The 22,611-nt window shown below is 40.6% G+C and overlaps 1 protein-coding gene across 6 annotated transcripts in view; it reads left to right on the forward strand.

Annotated features, from left to right (window-relative positions):
* gria4a (glutamate receptor, ionotropic, AMPA 4a) overlaps window positions 1-22,611 on the forward strand; it is a 64,253-nt gene that overhangs the window by 20,753 nt on the left and 20,889 nt on the right. For 5 of the 6 annotated variants that reach the window (XR_003404515.3, XM_026943454.3, XM_026943455.3 and 2 more), the window contains exons 4-10: window positions 2,906-3,090; window positions 4,498-4,551; window positions 5,920-6,078; window positions 8,400-8,567; window positions 9,024-9,128; window positions 9,300-9,407; window positions 18,448-18,654. Coding sequence is in view for 5 of the 6 variants with exons in the window: in XM_026943454.3 (XP_026799255.3) it covers window positions 2,906-3,090; window positions 4,498-4,551; window positions 5,920-6,078; window positions 8,400-8,567; window positions 9,024-9,128; window positions 9,300-9,407; window positions 18,448-18,654 (986 nt within the window). In the remaining variant the exon portion in view is untranslated. Of the gene's footprint in view, window positions 1-2,905; window positions 3,091-4,497; window positions 4,552-5,919; window positions 6,079-8,399; window positions 8,568-9,023; window positions 9,129-9,299; window positions 9,408-9,943; window positions 14,416-18,447; window positions 18,655-22,611 lie in introns of those variants that run through there. The other variant, XM_026943458.3, reaches the window with a different exon arrangement.

A 22,611-nucleotide genomic window follows, 5' to 3' on the forward strand; every position in this document is an offset into this window, starting at 1 on the left:
GACACAGACAGACTGTGTCAGCTAAGGCTGTCATTAATGATGGAGATTAAAAGTGTTACAGTGGTTAAAAACTAAAACACGCTTACACACACACACACACACACACACACACACACACACACATATACGCACACGCATGCATATCTATACATCCAGTAAGGAGAAAGCAGGCAGACCGTCAATTAGGAAAGGTATGAGAGTACACACCAGATAGTATTCCTGTCAGTGCTTTTGTTTGTGTGTGTGTGTGTGTGTGTGTGTGTGTGTTCTTCTGTCCCACCACTGTGTAACCTTCAACACAATTGAAAAGCAAGTGATGAGGTTGTGTGTCAGTCCATATTCCCTCTGAGCACCTCATGCACACTCTATACCATCTATATCTTGTACCCTACATAATACATACAATTCCTTACTATATGCTCTACACACAAGTGTACCCCTGTACACTTCCCACTTACTCCATACCCTCAAGACTTACTCTATATCAACTTTCCCTAATACACTTCATAATCCTGTAATCCCACCATAATTCCCTGCACCTTTCAAACTCTCCATCTACACTCCTCCCCTCCCCAGTACCTCTTAAGGCTGATTTGTACTTGCTATTAACTACACACATTTCGCACAGCCTCAGAAATTAACGGTGGTTAATGGTGCAATACCAATGTAAATAGTGCAGGCAGTATCGCAGCATGTGACTCTGCGATCCCAAATGAATAAAAAAACTAACGTCGTGTCTCAAATCACATACTTACGTACTATTTAGACCATTATTGAATACTAAGGCTAATAGTTTTCCGTTGAATTTTAAAAACCTCTTAAACCTGAGTACAAGTCTTCTGGATTTTCCAGATTAGTAAATATTAGTAAATATATGTACAGTGAAGGTTTTTGATTTGAGACACAGATCATGACGTCAATGGTAGAAGGTTTTATGAGAAACGAAGCTTGTCGGTCTGAAATTGCTAAACATTACAGCTTGACTTGGAAACTCTATGGACAGAGATATTATGGCTCTGATGTTCCATCTAGTGAACACTGCTTTTAATCCTCCTGATGTACATAAGATAGCTACGCAAGTGAGTATGAGAACAATGCCGCTTGTGTACGAGCGGTGTGTGCGCATGTACGCGTGGTCAAAGTGAAAGTTCCCCTGTGTACCTTCCTCTATCCCCCTTGCTATCACCCATTTTTGACTTTGCAGTTGATCAGCGTTTTAAATCTGATGCAAGCAGCTACAGCACGCTAATGGAGGGAGCACAGCAAAGGGGAACTTGGGAAGAATAAAAACAAGTTATGCAGCTGCATTGCAGGGGTCTGATGGTGCACAGGAGAAGACTCACCAGGAGCAAGTTACAGTAGTCCAGTCTCAGAATGACAGTAGAATGAACAAGCACTTCAGTGACCTCTGTGGAGAAATGGAGATCATCCTGATGTTGTGAAAAAGAAACCTGCATGAGATGAGTCAGTTTAGTAATATGAGGAGAGAAGAATAATTGGTGGTCAAGAACTACCCCAAGGTTAAGTGTGGCTCCAAGGGTTCTCCTGGGAGATCACAAGTTCTGGATGTATCTCCAGGGATATACAGCAAGTCAGTCTTACTGGGATTTAGTGTCAGGTGGTGAGCCATCTATGACAAGATGTAAGCTAGATATTCTGAGATCTGGAAACATGAGTGTCGTCAGCATAGCAGTGGTGTGAAAAATTATGTGAGGCTATGACCCCACTGAGAGGGCCAGGCAATGAGCCATGTGGGACACACATGGAGGGTCTGCATGGAGCAGATGTGGATCGCTTCCTAACAATTTAACCTGATATGACCGTCCCTCCAGGTGAGATGCAGTCCACTGGCATGCTGCGCTACTAATTCCAAGGCTTGTAAGGATGGACAGGAGACTCTTGTGATTAAACCCTCACTCTGTGTGGATGAAGGCATGCTAACAACTCACTTTTTTCAATGTTCTTTCTGTAAACACACAGATTGGAGTGTGTCTGGTCTATCTCTGTTTGTGGAAGGGACATCTGGTGCTGGTTATGACGTCAGGGTGACACTCTGTGTGTGTGTGTGTGTGTGTGTGTGTGTCTTTCTGTCTGTTTCTGTCTGTGTCACTTTGGAAAAGCACCACAGGATCACTCAGTAGAAGATGTAAGAAAGTGTATGATTCTGGCATCAAACATGTCAATTTGGGATGAACACAAAGTATAGATTAGATAATCAGCTAATAGACATGCACGCACACGCACACACACACACACACACACACACACACACACACATGGACAGATTGCTCCAGCAGCGTAACAATGAGACAATTTAGTGGCCATCTGTTGTTTCTGGCATGCATAGGACACACACACACACACACACACACATTGGATTTGAGAAGTACAGAGAGAACAGTTCAAAGGTGTTCATGGGTTCAAAAGAGCCTAAAACAGGTATGAGAAGTGTGGAGATATCTAGACCAGGCATAAGGATTTCGGAGATATCTAGTACAGATATGAGGAGTTTGTAGATATCTAGAACCGGTGTAAGCAGTTTGAAGATGGTACCTTAAGCAAGGAATTTGGTACCTTGAAGGAGTACATGAAGTGAAGCAATGTAACTGTAATATGAGTATAATATGTTTGAAGGTATCTAAAAAAGAAAGAAGGATTTCAGAGATAGCTTGAACAGGTGTGAAGAGTTCTAAGGTAGGTTCTAGAAGCAGGATGGGGAATTTAAAACATATCTAGAAGAGAAATGATTTTTAAAATACTTAAAACAAAGAGCCAGGAGCAAGGGGTTCAAACACTTGATCCCTCAGGTGTTGTTCAGAGAGTTCTTTTTCTTAAACTCCATTCCATCATTCTTCAATAAAATCAGTATGTATAGATGCATAACCAAGAATTTGTGTGTTGCCAGGATACACCATCCTTCAGGCCATCATGGAGAGGGCTGGTCAGAATGGATGGCTGGTGAGCGCAATCTGTGTGGAGAACTTTGGTGATGCTGCTTATCGACGCCTCCTTGAAGATCTGGACCGTCGCAATGAGAAAAAGTTTGTTGTTGATCTAGAGGCAGAACGACTCCAGAACTTTCTAGAGCAGGTATGAGGAGTTTGGACATACCTGGAAGATGAAGTAACGATTCTAGATTTCTAGTAAAAAAATCCAGAACAGGAGTAGCGCAGTATTACTGTAGCACACTAGGAGAGCCCGAGTATCAAGACAATTAAGAGTTTGAAGACAAGAGTTTGAAGCAGGTATGAGAAGGTTGGAGGCATCTAGAAATAGCACAAGGACATTGGAGGTGTCTAGAGCAGGCACAAGGTGTTTGCCAATTTACAGAACAGGTATAAAATGTGGAGATATCTAAAACAGGTACAGACTAGTTTTGGAGATATCTAGAACAGGTATGAAAAGCTCAAAGATATCTAGAACAGCTCCAAGGAGTTTGGAGATATCTAAAAAAGAACCAGGGACTTTAGAGATGGATAGAGCAGGCACAAGGTTTGTGTCAATGTATACAACAGGTATAAAATTTGGAGATATATATAACAGGTATGAGAAGCTCAGAGATATCTAGAACAGGCATTAGGAGTTTGGCGATATCTGGAACTGGAAGTAGTTCAGATCAGGTATGAGGTATCTCATGCATAATTTTAGAGTAAGTTTTGGAGATATCTAACACAGGCTGAAGGATTTCAAAGATGTCTAGACAATGTGTGAGGTGTTTGGAAATATCTAGACAAGATACAAGATGTACAAGCTTGTATAAGGAGTTTGGAGTTATCTAGAATAGGTATGAGAAGCTGAGAGATATCTAGACATATAAGAAGCTCAGGCATATCTAAGAACAGGTATAAGAATTTCAGAGATATCTAGAACATGTATGAGAAGCCCAGGGATATCTAGAACAGGCATTTGGAGTTTGGAGAGGACTAGTCCAGGTATGAGGAGTTTGAAGTTATCTAGAACACAAGGAGGTCAGAACAGGTATGAGGTGTATCATGCATAATTTAAGTAATTTTGGAGATATCTAGAACAGACTGAAGGATTTTGAAGAGGTCTCGAGCATGTATGTGGTGTTTGTAGATATCTAGACCAGGCACAAGATGTTTGAGCATGTTTAAGGAGTTTCAGTATATCTAGAAGAGGTAGTAGAAGCTCAGAGATATCTAGAACACTCATGTATCTAGACCTCTCTCTCTGTCTGATCTCTGGCCATCTTTCCTATTTATCTTGGATTTTTTGTTACTGTGAGATAAGACTAAAGACTGCTTTTCACACACACACACACACACACACACACACACACACACACACACACTTTTAATTGTATACCTTTATAAAACAGCCCTCTATTTAGTAGCTCAAGGATACATGGGGCAATTAAACACTCTTAATTAAGCACTCGTTCTACCTCTTTCTCTCTGTCTCTCTCCGAATCTCACTCTCTGTCCCAATTTCTCTGTCTCAGTCTCTCTCTGTATTTGTCTCACATCTCTTTTGCAGGCGGTGAGTGTAGGAAAGCATGTGAAGGGCTATCATTACATCATCGGTAACCTGGTGAGTGCCTGGCTGTGGTTTGTGTATGTGTGTTTGTCTGTGTGTAGGTCAGTGTGTCCTCATAAAATGTGTGTGTGAAGCACAGCGATATGTATAATGCATGGCTACACACCAATCAGCCATAACATTAAAACCACTGACAGGTGAAGTGAATAACAATGATTATCTCGTTACAATGGCACCTGTTAAGGGGTGGGATATTAGTCATCAAGTGTAAAGTCAGTTCTCAAAGTTGATATGTTGGAAGCAGGAAAAATGGGCAAGTGTAAGAGCGACTTTGACAAGGGCCAAGTTGTGATAGACTACAGGGTCAGAGCATCTCCAAAACAGCAGGTCTTGTGGGGTGTTTTGGGTATGCAGTGGTTAGTACCTACCTAAATTTGTCCAAGGAAGGAAAACTGGTGAACCAGCGACAGGGTCATGGGCTCCCAAGGCTCACTGATGCGTGTGGAGAGCGAAGGACACACAGTGTATCACAGCTTGCTGTGTATGGGGCTGCGTACCTTCAGACTGGTCAGAGCGCCCATGCTGACCTCTGTCCACCCCGAAAGCACCGAAAATGGGCATGTAAGCATCAGAACTGGACAATTGAGCAAAGGAAGAAGGTGGCCTGGTCTGATGAATCAAGTTTTCTTTTACATCATGTGGACAGCCGGGTGTGTGCGCGTCGCTTACCTGGAGAAGAGATGGCACCAGGATGCATTATGGGAAGAAGGCAAGTCGGTGGAGGCAGTGTGATGCTCTGGGGAATATTCTGCTGGGAAACCTTGGGTCCTGGCATTCATCTGGTTGTTAATTTGACACGTACCACCTACCTAAACATTGTTGCAGACCAAGTACCTTCATGGCAACGGTATTCCCTAATGGCAGTGGCTTCTTTCAGCAGGATAAAGCGCCCTGCCACACTGCAAAAATGGTTCAGGAATAGTTTGAGGAACATGACAAAGAGTTCAAGGTGTTGATCTCAATCAGATTGAGCATCTGTGGGATGTGCTGGATAAACAAGTCCAATCCATGGAGGCCCCACATCACAACTTACAGGACTTAAAGGATCTGCTGCTAACGTCTTGGTGCCAGATTCCACAGTACACCTTCAGAGGTCTTGTGGAGTCCATGTGGAAAATGGCAAGTGTGAGAACGACTTTGACAAGGGCCAAATTGTGATGCCTCGACGGGTCAGAGCTGTTCTAGCAGCACAAGGGGGACCTACATAATATTTGGCTTTAATGTTATGGCTGATTGGTGTATGTAGGAACTGCACATATGAGACAGAGTCACTCCTTTCTTTATTTCTTCGTTCCTTTTTTCTTTATCTCTGTCTCTTCTTCTCTATTTTTTTCTGTTTCTCTCTGTCTGTCTCTCTCTCAGGGCTTTAAGGACGTGTCTCTTGAGCGATTTATGCATGGAGGAGCAAATGTTACTGGTTTCCAGTTGGTGGATTTCAGTAAACCAATGGTGATAAAACTTATGCAGCGCTGGAATAAACTCGATCAGAGAGAATACCCAGGCTCTGAAACCCCGCCCAAGGTACATGATCCATCCAACCAGGCAAAACCTTCTGAGTTCACAATGTGTTTTGGACCAAAAGGGAAACTCAGGAAGCAGGAGTCACTAGAAAAGACTGCATTACTTTGTTGTAGCTATTAGACTCATTAGCCCAGGAACTTTAGCAAATGAACATTATCCCAGGAATTCAAACACAGGAAGTTTATCCCAGGTACCTTTATCCCTAAAACTTTAACTCAGGAGCTTTTAACCTAGGAACCTAAGCCTAGGAACCGTAGCTCTGAAATTTTACTTTACTTTACTTTACTTTACTTTACTTTAACAGAAGAACCTAAGTACATTAACTTTCACCCAGGAAATTTAACAGCAGATGTCAAACATGAGAATTAAGCCTAGAAACTTAATCAAATGAAATCAAGCACGGGAACTTTAGCCCAGAGCACTAAGCCTAGGAGCTTGAGCAGAGGAACCTATGCACAGGAACTTTAGTTCAGGACCTTGAAATCAAGCATAAGAAATTAATTCCAGGAACCTTAGTCCTGACACTTTATCTCAGGAGCTTTAGCCCAGGTATTTTAGCCCAGCAACTTTAGGAGAGGAACATGAACCCAGAAAGTCTAGCCTAGGATCTTTAGCTGAGAAACCTTAGCCCTTAAACTTCAACTCAAAGAACTTTAGCCAAGGAACCTATGCCAAGGAACTTCAGCAGAGGAATGTAAGCACAGGAACTTTAGCCCAGGAATCAAAGCCAAGGAACTTTAGCAGCAGAACTAAGCCAGGAACTTTAGTAGAGGAACTTAATCAGAGGAACTTTAGCTCAGGAACATTAACCAAGGAACTCAAGCATAAGAACTTAATCCCAGGGACTTTAGGCCAGGAAATTTAGCCCAGAAACTTTAGCAGTGGAATGTAAGCACAGGAACTTAAACCCAGGACCCTATGCCCAGAAACTTTAGTAGAGGAACCTAAGCAGAGGAACTTTAGGTCGGGAACTTTAACTCAGGAGCAAAATAGGACATGGTCAAAAATAGGACGTGAAGCCCCATTCCACCTTAGTGAGCGTCCCAAAGAAAGTCAGCTAATGTGGAAACTCATTTAGCAAATTTAGCAACATACTAATATTATCTAAGTGTACCACTCCTAAACAAGGTCTATATATAGATAGATTAGATAAGCAAGTGTCACATGGGCCTGCCTATAAACCAGTAGAAACATTGAATGTTCAGGCGAACAGCGAAGCATGCTTCTGAATCCTTTATTCCTGTCTGGAGTGAAGCTAAGATCAAAATGAGATATTTACTAAACCGATGAAACAGGATGTCAGACCTAGCATGCTTCTTTAATACAGCCTTTAGCAGCTGCTTATAATATAGCACTTATGTGATGTATAGTGTAGTACTTTTGTGGAAGTGAAAAAAGTCTGAGGAAAAGGTTATGAGAGTCACTCAAGATTTAATCAGCTAGAATGGAAAATGTCACTCTGCCTATAATTCTCTCTCATAGGTATAATATCTTTTGCTCTCTCTCCCTCTCCCTCTCTGATTCTTTCTCTCTATCTCTATTTATTTAATTCTGTCGGGTTGAGCTTTCACCTTTATTGGTCTGCCTGTTATACAGCACGATCAATAACCAGATAACCACAATGAAAACAACAATTCCATCTAGCAGACGCACACACGCACACACACGCACACACACACATTTGTCTTAGTATAATTGTGAGGACCTTCCATAATAACCTCAGTATCCAAAGGAAACAATTTGTTTTCTAATGTTGATGAAATAAAGAGGTTTCAGTAGTGAAGTCAGGACTTATGGGTAATTCAGTACTCTGATTATGTAGCTTTTCATTTGAAGAGCCTCAAACAACCATGAATGTGGATTTTTGCTGTTGCTTGAATTGTGAGTAATGATGTCAGGGGAGGTGTTCCTCGTTGGAAGAGTCTTTGTTGAAGAGTACTTTGCGTCATTCACCTCCCTTGGTTTAATTTCCTTTTCAAATCTGAAGAGCCATTCTTAAATTTAATGGTTATTAACATAAATTTTAGGTTTAACGACTCAAAACTTGAATGGCTGTGGTCAGTTTTGGTTTTATTCCTCGGAAAGTAGATGACAGCTTAACCCAAAAGCTTTAACTCAAGAACTTTCACGACAAACGCAGGAACTTAAACACATCGATTAAATTAAGGTTTTTAGTAACCTGCTTGAAACAATAGCTAGTCAGTTATAATGTGTGTAGATTTCCAAAGAAATCAGTGAAGATGTTTAAAAAACGCTTTCAAATATATTACTGAGAAGAAAGTGAAATCAAAGAGAGCTCATGGTTGGTGTATCTCCCTCAGTACACTTCCTCCCTGACGTACGACGCCGTGTTGGTGATGGCCGAAGCGTTCCGAAACCTTCGGCGCCAGAAGATTGACATCACACGCCGTGGAAACGCCGGAGACTGTCTAGCCAATCCGGCAGCTCCGTGGAACCAAGGCATAGACATGGAGCGCACATTAAAGCAGGTATGTCTTAAAAGCACACATTAATACAGATGCAATTTAAAAACACACTTTATAATAAGCCTCTAAGATGGATCTTAAAACAGATACACTGGAAAACGTACACCTTATAACAGATACACCCTAAAATACACACCTTACAACAGGTACACTCTAAACCACACACTTTTAAAACAAATACGCCCTAAAACACACTTCTTGAAACAATTAGACCCTAAAACACACACCTTAAAATGCATATGCCATAAAACACGCAACATATGTAGCTGCTAAGCCCCTGTGGATAACGCTGTAATATACAGACCTTAGAACAAATCTTTAACACAAACCTTAAAACATATCAATCACCTCTTACAATGATACACCTTAAAACAGGTACACTATATGTGAGGTACAGCAGTTGATATATTGTTGATGTTAGAGTGTGTGTGTGTGTGTGTGTCTGTGTGCATTGTGCAGGTACGGATCCAGGGTCTGACAGGAAACATTCAGTTCGATCAGAACGGACGCAGAGTGAACTACACCATGGATGTGTTTGAAATGAGGAGCAACGGCCCACAAAAGGTATACACACACACACACACACACACACACACACACACACACACATACACAGACAGCACCTCAACTATACATACAAATATGCAAACAGACAAAGCAACGCACACTTGCTTATTCATTGTGCGTGTGTGTGTGTGTGTGTGTGTGTGTGTGTGTGTGTGTGTGGGTTGTCAGATCGGTTACTGGAACGACATGGATAAACTGGTGCTGGTGCAGAACGAGCTAGCTGGTGGAAACGGATCAGCTGGGGAGAACAGAACAGTCATCGTCACCACTATCATGGTAATGCGCGTGTATACACATAGACACACACACACACACACCACAATTACTTTACAGAGGAAGAGAGACAGAAACATTAGAGAGCTAAAAAGACTTGCTAATGCTGTTATTTGCAGGTTAACGTTTCCTGTTACTTTAGTGCTTTAGTGGCTTTATGCTAATGCTAGTTACACCTGGGTCTAAAATTATATGTGCACTGCCATAAGGTTAGCTATGATTATAGGCAATTTTTAAAAATGTATTTAATAATTGTTTATTTACAATTTATGGTATTAAATTGTATTCTTTTTTGGCTAAGACTAACAGCAATTTTTTTATTTAATAATTATTTATTTACAATTTATGGTAGTGAATGCCAACTGAAGCATAGCAGGATGATGTAGCATGCTAGCATGCTAACTATGCTAGCACTAAGTAATACTTAGAAGCTAAGCTCTTCTAAGTGAAGGCCATACGTGAATGTATCTTAGCAGGTTCCTCCTCTCTCTCTGTCTGTCTCTCTTTTCTCTTTCTTTTTTTCCGGATATGTTTTTAAGGCGATGGAGAATTTTACTTCAGCAGGTGGTTCATCTCTGCCAACGCTGCTGAAGAATCCTATCCTCAGACATTGAAAGAAACACAGGATACAAGATGGCCACCAAAGTAGATGCGGTCATGACTCATTACAACATGGACTAAAACACTGAGTGTTTGCTAATTTTTCTTGCGTGTTCCAGTTCCTTTGGTGTTTTCATTTGATTCTGACATCTTTTTGAGGCACATGAATGAAAATGCCTTTTGTCTGTTTTCAGTCATCCAGTGTTGAAAGTCTTGTAGTAGACTGTCTTGGGAAATGGACTTGTGTTGAGTCATGAAGACATTTCACCACAAATCCGAGACACTTTATCTGATCTTGTTTAAAGTAGGTATGGGTACAGTTTGTAACACACAGCTAACGATAGAAGGTATACAGGTATAAGGAGGTATAGGGAGGTATAGTCTGTACCACACATTATCTGATCTTGCTAATGAAAACTTGAGAACGTGGATATAGTCTGTACCACCAAACTCTGAATGGAAGGCATACGAAGGTATAGGAAGGTCTAGTCTGAACCACCCTTTATCTAATCTTGTTCAAAGTCTGCTTATAAAAACTTGAGAAAGTGTGGATATAGTCTGTACCACCCAACTCACAATGGAAGGTATAGGAAGGTATAGTCTTTACTACACTTTATCTGACTTTCACAAAGTATGAGTACAGTCTGTGCCACCCAACTGAGCATGGGAGTCCATGACACAACCCACAGGTGGATATGAGCTACTCAGATTTATACTGTTGAGTGATCAGTTTTTCAGAAGGTGCTGATTGGTTATATTGTCCAGAGGGATGTCCTGGGGTGCAATTCCAATTTACACCTCCAATGAACTATTCCTTCAAACAGAAGTCTTCAATCTCTTCCACAATGGACATCCATTCTAACCAAACAGGTGCCACACTTGGTTCTAGTGCATCTCTGAGTGAAGGGTGAGAAGATTTCACTCCACACTTATATGGAAGATACAAAAGGAATGAGTAGTATCAACTCTGACACTTATCACTGGCAAATATCTGGCTACCATCTTGGTCCCCTTAGTGGGAAGCATAGTGCTGAAATAAGGTAACTCTGAACACGGGACAGGGCTTTACCTGGGAAAGGCCTCCATGCTTAGATACACAAACAAGGAACCCGAATCAGACTATCAGATTGTTAGCAATGTCAACTCTGTGACACAAAATATTGCAAAATACCTTGCCACCATTGTGGCCCTCTTAGTGGGGGGAAAAAGTAAAGACAAACAAATAGAAGGGCATTGTGTACAAGGTACCAAAGATGGAAATGGATGAGATCATGGTGTCCAATGATGTCCTGTTATTGTCTGCATTCATACAAGAAAACCTGTTGAACAGGAAGGAGAACATAATACAAGCCTTTAGTATCTTCTACATTTGACGTTTACAGTATTTAAACACTACATGCTTCAAATTAAGGATTTCTCCTAGACAGAAAAATATAGCTGCACCATGGGATCACCTGTTTATGTACACATCAACACAGGCTTGTGAACCTTCCTGCCACTGACTGAACATCCCTGTTGATGTGAAAGAAAGTCTGCCATCTGCTCCCCTGGCCAGTGGACCACAGGGCTGTAAATTTATAGGGCTGTAATGCCAGATACCATAGAGGTGATCTGCTCATTGGTGTCCTTCATGTGGTGGAGCCTAATGCTGATGTACAGCACTGAGTGGTCCCCCATTCTCCACCTCCTGGGACAAAATGGACCCCAGCCCTCTGTCCAACAGAAGCATCTGCAACTCCAATGGGGGAGAGAGAAATCAAGAAAGTGAAGCAAACTACCCCCCAACAGAGCCCCTTAGCCTTAACATCAGCCTGCTGGCACTGCTGCGACCATTGGACCAGATCTTTTTAGTGAGATCAGTGAGTAGGCTGGTGAGGTATGAATAACCTACAGTAATATCCCAGCTGCCTCACTGTCACACCACAAGTCACAATTGAGATGCACGTGCCCATGGCCCAACTGGCAGCCTCGATATTATGTAGCATTGGATATGCATCATATTTTGAAACCGCTTTCATCCGGCAGAAATCCATGCAGAACCGGACCTCTCCATCCTGTTTGGGCACAAGCACACTGGAGCTGTTCCAGTCACTGTGTGACTCCTCCATCACTCCCAAGTCCAACATTTTGCCCACTTTTGTCTTGTGCTCAGACAACTTATGTGCTGTCTGGGTACAGCCATGCCAGCGGGCTTTCAATGTTATGTTCAACGAGGCTTGTGTGATGTGACTGCTCCAGACAAGTTTCTGCTCAACTCCCCCAGCCCCTCCTCTCTGTCAAGTACGTCTGCAACAGAGAAGGACAAATTCCTCAGATTAGGATTCAGCTGTCAAAATCTGATGGACAACAGACGCTTGTTCACTGGACAGAGAGAACCAGAGAACACGTTTGTCAGAGAAGTAAATGAGGCTATCGAAGTGAAACTAGTTTCATGCCTATTTATACCCCCACACTTTGCTGTCATGTCAGTCTCGTCATTTTTAAGGCAGGACATTGTTATACTTGGTTTTTCCTCACATTTTGCTAGCTGTCACTAAAATCAGATTAGACAAAGAGGACTTTCTGTTTGAAAGCTGTAGCACTGGAATTCTGACAAACACTGCTCTACCTTTAAATAGCAGGCATTTTCACGCGTCATTTGGTAGAACTGATGAAGAACATCTGAAAAACATCTTCATGATGAAAACACAAGTCGACTCACCAGGACACGCTTCTACTTCTCTGAATCGACATATCCTTAGCTCAGTAATTGAAGATGGGATGGAGTTTCAGAAAAGTCAGTTGCTTCTATAGATTGTGAAGACTTAAATAAGTTATGTACAAAGGTGTAGTATATACAGTATATATATATTCCTGGGCAAAAAAAATTGGCCAAGCCCAAAATGGCCAAATATTAAGCTTTTAATGGGCTTAACAACAAATCACTGGTCAGGAAATGAACAGGAATGAAACAGAGAGATAAAGGAGCTCAGTATGGGAGCTTTTCCTTTTGATTTCTTTAAATGTTTAAGTCTTGTGGCCCCTGATGAGCTGTATCAGGTGCAGCATATAATCAAATAATCACTCATCTTTTAAGAAAAAAATCCCAGAAGATATTTTTTTGGAAATTTTGTACACCCAGACACGTGTTGGTTTGAATTTTACATCAAACATTTTAATCATTATCACGATTTTACCTTTGCGTACAAGAAGATTCTATAAGTGAATTTCCCTGTTTCTAGCTTTTCCCCAAACAAACAGTTCACTGCAGCAAAAGCAAACCAGCAAATGGAGGCACAGGAGCTCTCAGGAGTGCATTTGTTTCATTCTTGATTCATTTTCTCACCAATAATTTGTTGTTAAGGCCATTAAAAGCTTCATAGTCACCTTTTTGGGCTTGGCCCATTTTTTTTTTGCCCAGGAGTGTACAGTATATACTGTATGTCATTAGGTCAGTTAGAGGTTGTTGTACGTCGTTGTTTTAATGATAGTGTTGATTTTGTTTGTAAAATAGTTTATATAGTTTTAATTTTTTTTTAACTTTAAAACTTAAAAGTGGCCGTTTGTGTCACTTCATATCTAAATGATCAACTGACAAATCAAAACACTATTAAGTGAATTAATGAAGCAATTGAAAAATTTAAAATAAAAACAATTTGCGCATTAAAATTTTAATTAAAATGAATAAAAAATATAGATCAGTTTAAAATTCAGAAAATGTAGTTATCAATCACTTGTTTATTATAGGACTTACGACACATATAATGGAGATAGTAATGATTATATTAAAATTTTTATCAATTGAATAATGTAATATTCTTTTCTGTTTATTTATTTATTTATTCTGTTTTTAATTGAATTATAATTTATTCGTCTATTGCTTTATGAATATGCACATGTCTTAATTGGTGAATTAATTGATTATTACTTTATGCCAATATGTTATTCTTTTTATTCTTATTCTTATTCTTATTCTTCTTCGTAATTTTTTCTTGCTGGAGAAAACATTAACATGCACACACAAACACACACACACACACACACACAAACATATTCAGGAAACGGGCTTCACACACAAAAAAATAACAATACTGCAGGAAATGTGAGACACACATGTACACACACACACACACACACACACTTTCAGGAAGCAGGATTCACACACAAAAAACAACAATACTGCAGGAAATGTGAGACACACATGAACACACACACACACACACAATTTTACTGCAGGAAATGTGAGCTACACACACAGAGGAAACATGAGCTACACTTACAACACACACACAAATATACAAATATTCACAAACACACACTGTATACTGCAGGAAATGTAAGAAGCACATGTACAACATGTAAGTAGCTTATATTAAATACACAACCGCAGCAAATTCAGTATTGTAATGTGTTTTGTTTTTCATGAAATGTTTTTGATTCTGCAGTCTAAAGGACTTTAAGTACCAGAACCTTTGGTCACTAGAAGACCAGAACTGTGCTTTTCCTAATGGTTGAGGTGCTTATCGAGGTTCCAGGTGTATGGTATTTGGTCTCAAGATCCTTGCTGTTGGACTTCATGGTCATTTGTCTCAAGTTGGGGGCAAATAATTTAGAACTAGAACCTGAAGTTGTGTTGCTCGTTGCAGTTTTTATTTTTGAATGTACACTGTGGAAATACTCTTAGACTCCGTACAGATGATCAGCGGCAAAAAACACTTTGCGCTTTTGAGGGTAAAGGCTGCTCACTGAGGGTATGTCAGTGATACTGCAAGGAACAAACATAAGACTTTAGGTAGCTAGCAGGGCCATTTCTAGCTACATAAACAACCTGAAAGTTTAGAGCTTTGCTTAAGGGCCCAACAGTGGCAGCTTGGTGGTGCTGGGATTAGAACTCACACCCTTCCAAAAGTAGCCCAATGCCTTAACCACTGAGCTCCAGTTACAGTTATTCCTCTGAGAAGTTGGTGTTTATCTGCAGCTCTGATGTCACAGGGGGGCGGGGGTATTGCGCAGTTACGATGGCATTTTATAGGTGAAGTTTCACTGTTCGCTCCTAAAAACAAAAAACCAAGAGTTATTTTTCTCACAAGTCATTTTCCAAAGATGTTCAATGTCATATTAATGCGAAATCCAATGCAGACGTGGTGGAGACAGCAAAGATTGGACTCCAAATTCCAGAATGTGGCTGAACAAAGTGATCGAGTTGGTGTAAATCTTATTATTATGAGGTAATGGTGCAAGCTATTTGGACCAAATGAGTCTGAGAGCAAAAAAGTAGACCAGCTATTAATCATTTTGATTTTGGTTTCAGTCACAATATTCGCTTGGCAGGAGTACCTTGAAATTTAGGTGGACTATATTTAGTGAATTTCGTAAGTTTCGTAATTTAGTAAGTTTCCTCATAGCTGAAAAGACCAATAACTCATCAAAACATAGCGAACTATATCAGAAATCTACTGCATGCTGAAGCTAACATTAGGTGAAAATTGTTTAAAAATATTGATGGCATCAAAATGATGATTATTTTTTTTAGCTAGGTAATAAAACAAAAGCTAAGGTTTGCAAAGTGTGTAATATAAAATCATTTCTGTTAGCCTAAAACAACTCTGTTAAGAGAATTTCTTCCTTGTCCTTCCTTGACAAAATAATCATAAGCAAAAGCAAGCTACAAAATAACAAAATAATTGTATGCAAAACGCTCAGCTAGCCACCTTTTCTCAGGTTAGTAAATGAATAATTCCAAGCAAAAACACTTAGCTAGTAAATAAATCATAAATAACATAACAAAATTATCTTTGGTCTGAATGATCACCTGATCCAGAGGTGTGTGCAGGATCGTTATTTCATCGCTCGCTCATGCCGCGATGATAATATTTATGCCCACCTGCAATATTTTCTAATGAATTTAGTTGGTTCTATTGTTTCTAAATGTAAACAAGTAAGTTATTGTTGAGCCTGACCAGGATAAAGCCGTTACTGAAGATGAATAAATACGAGTCGCGCAGGATCTCAGGTGCCTGGAGCACACCTGTAACCTGATCCAACCAATCAGGAGCAAACATTTCAATAACTAAAACTTGTGTTTGCTAGAACTCTCATTGTGTGTGTGTGTGTGTGTGTGTGTGTGTGTGTGTGTGTATGTGTGTATCTCCATACCAAACCTAGTGAACACGCGGTAATACAGGTTGTCACGGTGACACAGGTAGAGAACTAGCTTTATTTTTATGCTTCACACACACCATGTCATTACCTGCTAAAGAGAATAATCTGTGTCTCTGTCTTTTACTGTCTCTGTCTGTCTTTCTCTTTCTGTTTCTCTCTCTCTCTTTCTCTCTGTCTCTCTGTCTCTTTTTCTTTCTCTCTCTGTCTCACATTTCATCCTTCATCTCACACAGAGAGGCATTAGCTGCACGCTGTGAAGGTTCTGTGTGTGTGTGTGTGTGGTTTGTGTGTATCTATAATTACTGCACAGTTGGAAAGCAACACCTTAACCTTGTGTTTGCATTATTTTCTGTCCCAATCCCATGTTTTAACACACACACACACACACACACACACACACACACACACACACGTTTGTCTAGCTATCCTTGTGAGGACCTTCCATTGACATCATTACTAATGCAGCTAATTAATGCTAAATCTGATGCAAACATTAACCTAAATAGCCAAAAGGAAACTTTTTGCTCTTGTAGTTTTAGTCCCAACATAGTCAAAACTGTCAGATGTTACTATCCTTGTGGGGACAATTTGTCCCCACCAAGATATAAACACACACACACACACACACGCACAAACATATTGCGAACATTACATTTATAAACTGACTTGCCACTCGCAGCCATTTCTCTGTTAATCCTGACCTTTTCTCGAGCATAATGGTGTGTTCAAATTGTGCTTTCAACACGGGAAGGTGAACGCGAGATATACACTCGCTGATTAAGTGGTAAAAGTCGTGAGAAGAATGTTGCTAGGCAACTGGGAAACATGGACACAGAGCATAAGCTACGTAATGTCGTCCCTAGCTAGCATTGGTGAAAATAGGACCATTAAGACATTAAGGCATAAAGCATAAAAGCACAGTGAGACAAAAATGTTGGGAGTATTAACAGTTTCTTCAGACGACTTCTATTACACTGTAATTACGCTAATAATTGACGACTAAACAACTTCCCATGGATTCAGCCATACTGAGTAATAATTAAATAACCAATATGGTTCTGGATGCTAACTAGACATGAAATCTAGCAGTTTGGGCGGAGTCGTTGTAAAATTAAACCAATGCGGTGCTGACGGATCAGATGTTCTTGAGAGGAATCACTGTCTCGGATAAACAAGTGACAAACCAGAGGCAAATTTTCCAAGTGTTGGTAATTAAAGGACAGAAAGAAGCAGAGAGGAAGAAAAACAAATCGACACGAACTCATCAGTATGTTACTCATACAGACCCTGATGTTCTGAACCTTATGGTGTCCCACACTTTGTGCCCCCGGCTGACCTTTGTTCAATTTCCATCTTATTTAATCATAGCTTCCTGTCTTTGTTAAACATCATCTCATTGTGCTCAAATCAGACGGCATCTCTATTACAGAGGTAACGATCAGATTTTTAAACAGAGGTTAGTGACTGCACCGGTTATGTAGCTTACCTCGTCTCTAATGCCATCAGAGGATCCTTTTGGGTTAAAAAGCTGGCCAATGAGAGACGACCTTCGAAAGATGTGGCCACTAAGGCAGCCAATCCAGAGCATAATGTTTGCATTTCAATGACAGTGACTTTTATAGCTGAGGTGATACATGTAGATAGCTACTAATATCATTAGAAGCGATCTACGTGTATCATAATATCAATATCATAAATGCTGTAATAATAAAATGCTGTAAATGTAAATGTGCTGTAAAATGAACACTTTTCAATGGAAAGATATTTCCAAACACTGCTAGCTGATCCAAAATGGCGACATCTTTTCCTGTAACAAGTTTTGTGATGAGACATTATATACAAGTTTTCCTTTGTTGCTTTGACTGTTGTGTACTTTACTGATGTTAGCTTGTCTAACGTTAAAGAATTATTAGCTAGTACATTTTTTTCTACAAATGTTAGCTTGTGAAATTAGGCTATATATTTGTGGAGGTTGAGTTCATCACGCCTGGCTTTCTAGTCCATATTTTTCTGTTCTAGCGCTCTTTCTCTCTGTGTATCTCTCTGTCTTTAAACACTATATGAAACAGTTCCAGTATTTCATAATGAATGATTGATAAAATAAAATGATTCTCAGTATTGTACTGACTTTGAGAACCTATAAATGTCTATAAATGCAATTTTACTGTCATCACCACTAGAGGGAGCTCACACGCACACAGCAGCTATAGTGAAGTTATATCAAAGTTACTGCTAACCAATGACGAGTTGTATTTTCCCACATTTCTCTTTCTTTTTCTCTGTGTGTGTGTGTGTGTGTTAGGAAGGACCATATGTGATGCTGAAGAAAAACTGGGAGATGTACGAAGGGAACGATCAGTACGAGGGATACTGCGTTGATCTGGCATCTGAAATTGCCAATCACATCGGGATTAAATACAAAATCTCCATCGTTCCAGATGGGAAGTACGGCGCAAGAGATCCGGAGACCAAGATCTGGAATGGGATGGTGGGGGAGCTTGTGTACGGGGTACGACTGACTGTGTGTGTGGGTGTGTGTGTGTGTGTGTGTGTGCGAAACTAGGCATGTACAGGATTCAGCTTCATTGCATGACATCACTTGTAGCACACTGTGTGACCTCTCACACTCACCAGCTTAGCTACAAACTGTGGCAGCATTCCAAACCGCATATGAAAAATATGAATAGTATCTGAAAATAGTAAACCATCTGTGATTCATATTACTTATCATGGAAAGAGAGGTAGTTAGTAGCTCAGCATTTAGTAGCCAATATGAAGCCGTCCCAGTTACCATGACAACTGTTCAGTCCGTTAAATCCCGAACCACATAATATCATACTAAATAGTGTCTGAAAATGATACATACCCTGCATGTCTATATTCCCAAAATCTTCTATTGCCAGAACCCTGTTTCCTGAATCCTATATTCTTGAACAACACCCTGGGAAAATAGGGCCTTGAGAACATTAAGGTTTTCTAAACCAGATGGCACATGGGGTACATGGGATCCTGGGGACACGGGGCCCTTGTTTGTGAAATTACAAAGAGGTGTTCTGACAATATAGAACCTGAAAGTTCAGGGCCATGGAAACATAGGACATTGAAAACGTAGGAAAAGTAGGACTCTGGAAACAGGGCCCTGGAGACGTATGACCTTGTAAATATAGGACCCTGGAAAACTAGGACCTTGGAAACATAGGGCCTGGGAAACATTATAGTTGTTTTCTAAAAAAAAATTAAAAATAGCACTTGTGGACACAGGCCCCCTGTTTGTGGGAACATAGAATCTTGGAAATACAGGGCCCTGGAAACATAGGACATTGGAAATTTAGGTCCTAGTCTTATTTTTCCAAGGTCCCAGAAACACAGGACCTAGGAATTATAGGATGTTGGACTGTAAAAACTAATCATAGGACCTTGGAAAGATAGTTAGCCACTCCATTAACCCTTGAAAACAAGGCCCTGGAAACATAGAATCTTGGAAATATAGGACCTGGGAAACCTAGGACCCGGAAACATAGGACCTGGATAAAATAGGACCTTCGAAACACAGAACCTTGGAAACATAGGGCCCTGAATACATTGGATCTTGGAAACACAGGACCTGGGAAACTTACAGAATGCTTTTAAAATTACAAAAATATTAACTGTGATCCTTGGAAACATTAGATCCCTTGAAACATGTCAGTCCCCACCTGAGGTACATACTATTTAGCTAGGAGTGCTAGTTAGTTGGTCTAGCTACAATTAAGCCTTCCCAGTTTCCATGACAACTGGCCACTGACTATGGCTGTGTCACAAACCCATGATCAGTAACCATAGGTGGCATGGTAGTGTTTGGTAGTACAATGTGGTGGTTTAGGATGGAGACCAAAGAGAGACTAGAACACATTCACTACAGATGAGAGTCAGTGTTATTAAGGTATCCAATAATTTCATAATCCCACAAACAGGTCGATGGAAACACACACACACACAAACACAGACACACGAGACACTCTGGGACAGGCAGTGTTTCAGATGAGTGACAGTAAAATCTGGTGATACAGAGACAGACAGCATTCTGCACCTACACAATGTGGCAATTCAGTTGAGAGACAGTCGAGCAGACACTCTCACACTCTCACACACACACACACACACACACACACAGATACCTGCCTGGCTTAGATAAACACTATCAAACATTAACCCTTATATACATACCTCATTTCACTAGTGACTCATGATAATAAAAAATGTAAAAATATATCACAATATAACATAATACATTTAATTTGATGATTTGTTTTTCGGTCAATAAAATGCTCTGATGGTTATTCACTATTATTAAAGTTTGTGGGGAAAAAACGTTAGATATACAATAAATGCGTACGCTAATGACCTGAGGTGTATACAAACAGTTATACAAACATCTATTCATCTAAAGGCTTAAGGCTTTCTCAACATTCACACTAAAATAGTATTTTTGACCATTTCATGTTGCAAGAAAATTTGAAAATGCCCCTGTTCTATCATTTGTAGATTGTTACATGATGCCAGCTCCAGTTTCTTCAGGACTTTCTGTTTTGGTCATGCTAAAACTGATTTCAGCTGTGTACAATATAAACACAGTTTTCCTGCATACAACATAAAAAAAAAGTAAAACTTTTTTTCTAAACCATGTAAAAGCACCAGTATAGTATATTGTTAGGAAAGCAGCATGTTGAAATGTATCTGTTACTGTGGACAAGGTCTAAAGAGTTGTGTATACCAGTGGTTGCTAAAACAATATCAGTATATAAGTAAGTATAAGAAAGTCGTTAGATCACCGTTAGCAGGTATATAGAAATATAGAACCTTGGAATCATAACACCTTGGAAATATAAGACCAGTGAAAAAGAAAGCCTTGGAATCATAGGACCTTGGAAAGATAGGACTTTTTAAACAGAGGTCATTGGAAATGGTGGACTTGTGAAACGCTGGATCTGGGGGTCATATAGCCTTGGAAACATAGGACTTGGAAACAGAACCTAGAAAATATAAACCAAGAACCAAGAAGACATAGGACCCTGGAAAAACATAGGACATTGGGAACACAGGACCTGGGATACACAGGGCCCTAGAAATATAGGATCTTGGAAGCATAGGTCCACGAGAGACAGGACTTTGGAAACAAAGAACAAGGTACACATAAATCCTTGGAAACTTAAGACCAGGGAGACATGGGTCCTGGGAAACAAAGAACCAGGGAGACATAGGGCCTGGGAAACACAGAACCAGGGAGACATAGGGCCTGGGAAACAAAGAACCAGGGAGACATAGGTCCTGGGAAACAAAGAACCAGGGAGACATAGGGCCTGGGAATCACAGAACCAGGGAGACATAGGGCCTGGGAAACAAAGAACCAGGGAGACATAGGTCCTGGGAAACAAAGAACCAGGGAGACATAGGGCCTGGGAATCACAGAACCAGGGAGACATAGGGCCTGGGAAACAAAGAACCAGGGAGACATGGGTCCTGGGAAACAAAGAACCAGGGAGACATAGGGCCTGGGAATCACAGAACCAGGGAGACATAGGGCCTGGGAAACAAAGAACCAGGGAGACATAGGGCCTGGGAAACATAGAACTAGCGAAACAGGACCATGGTAATATAGAACCGCTGGAACCAAAGAACCAGGGACAAAGAAAGACCTGGCAACATAAGACCTTGGAAAGATAGGACCTGGGAACCACAGAACATTGGAAACAGGACATTGGGAACAAATAAACAGGAACACATGAAGCTTTGGAATCATAGGACCTTGGAAACTTAAGACTTGGTAAACATAGGACTTTGGAAACAAAGAACCAGGGAGACATTGGGACTGAGAAACATAGCACTTTGGAAGTATAGCACATTGGGACCGTAGGGCCTGGGACACATAGGGCCCTGGAAAAATAGGATCCTGAAAATATAGGGCCCTGGGAATAAAGGATTATTTTTAAAATCACAACGAGGCAAAACAAAGCCTTCTAGGACCCAGGGGGAAAAACTAAGACCCTGGGAAAATAGGATTGTCTTTAGAAACTACAAAAAAGTCAATGTAGCAAAGATTATGTAGGGACCACCCTGTGCATTTGTGCTGTCGTGTGTCATTAATTATTTTGATGAAGAAGCCAGCAAATTGGCTGCCTGGGGAAAAATCAGGTGGAGGAAATCCAATTACAGATGTGGGAAAGTGGTGGTTGGCAGTCTTCTGTCAGCGAACGTGTGCAGTGAAGATCCCCACCTGCTTCACCGCACACGTTTGGAGAAGAACACCTGGTCTATTAAGGTCTCTGGAGCCTGCTGGGAAACTTCCTCACTCTACCTGTCTCTCACTGTCTTTCTCTCTCGTTTGCTTGCTCAATGACAGCAGCTTGTCCATTATTCCTCCAACAAAATCACTGCTTTTCAGCAGCCAAGAAGAATTTGCTTTTTTTTTCAATTGGCCAATTTAATT

This window comes from Pangasianodon hypophthalmus, chromosome 14 (genome assembly GCF_027358585.1).
Source record: "Pangasianodon hypophthalmus isolate fPanHyp1 chromosome 14, fPanHyp1.pri, whole genome shotgun sequence".
NCBI lineage: Eukaryota > Metazoa > Chordata > Actinopteri > Siluriformes > Pangasiidae > Pangasianodon > Pangasianodon hypophthalmus.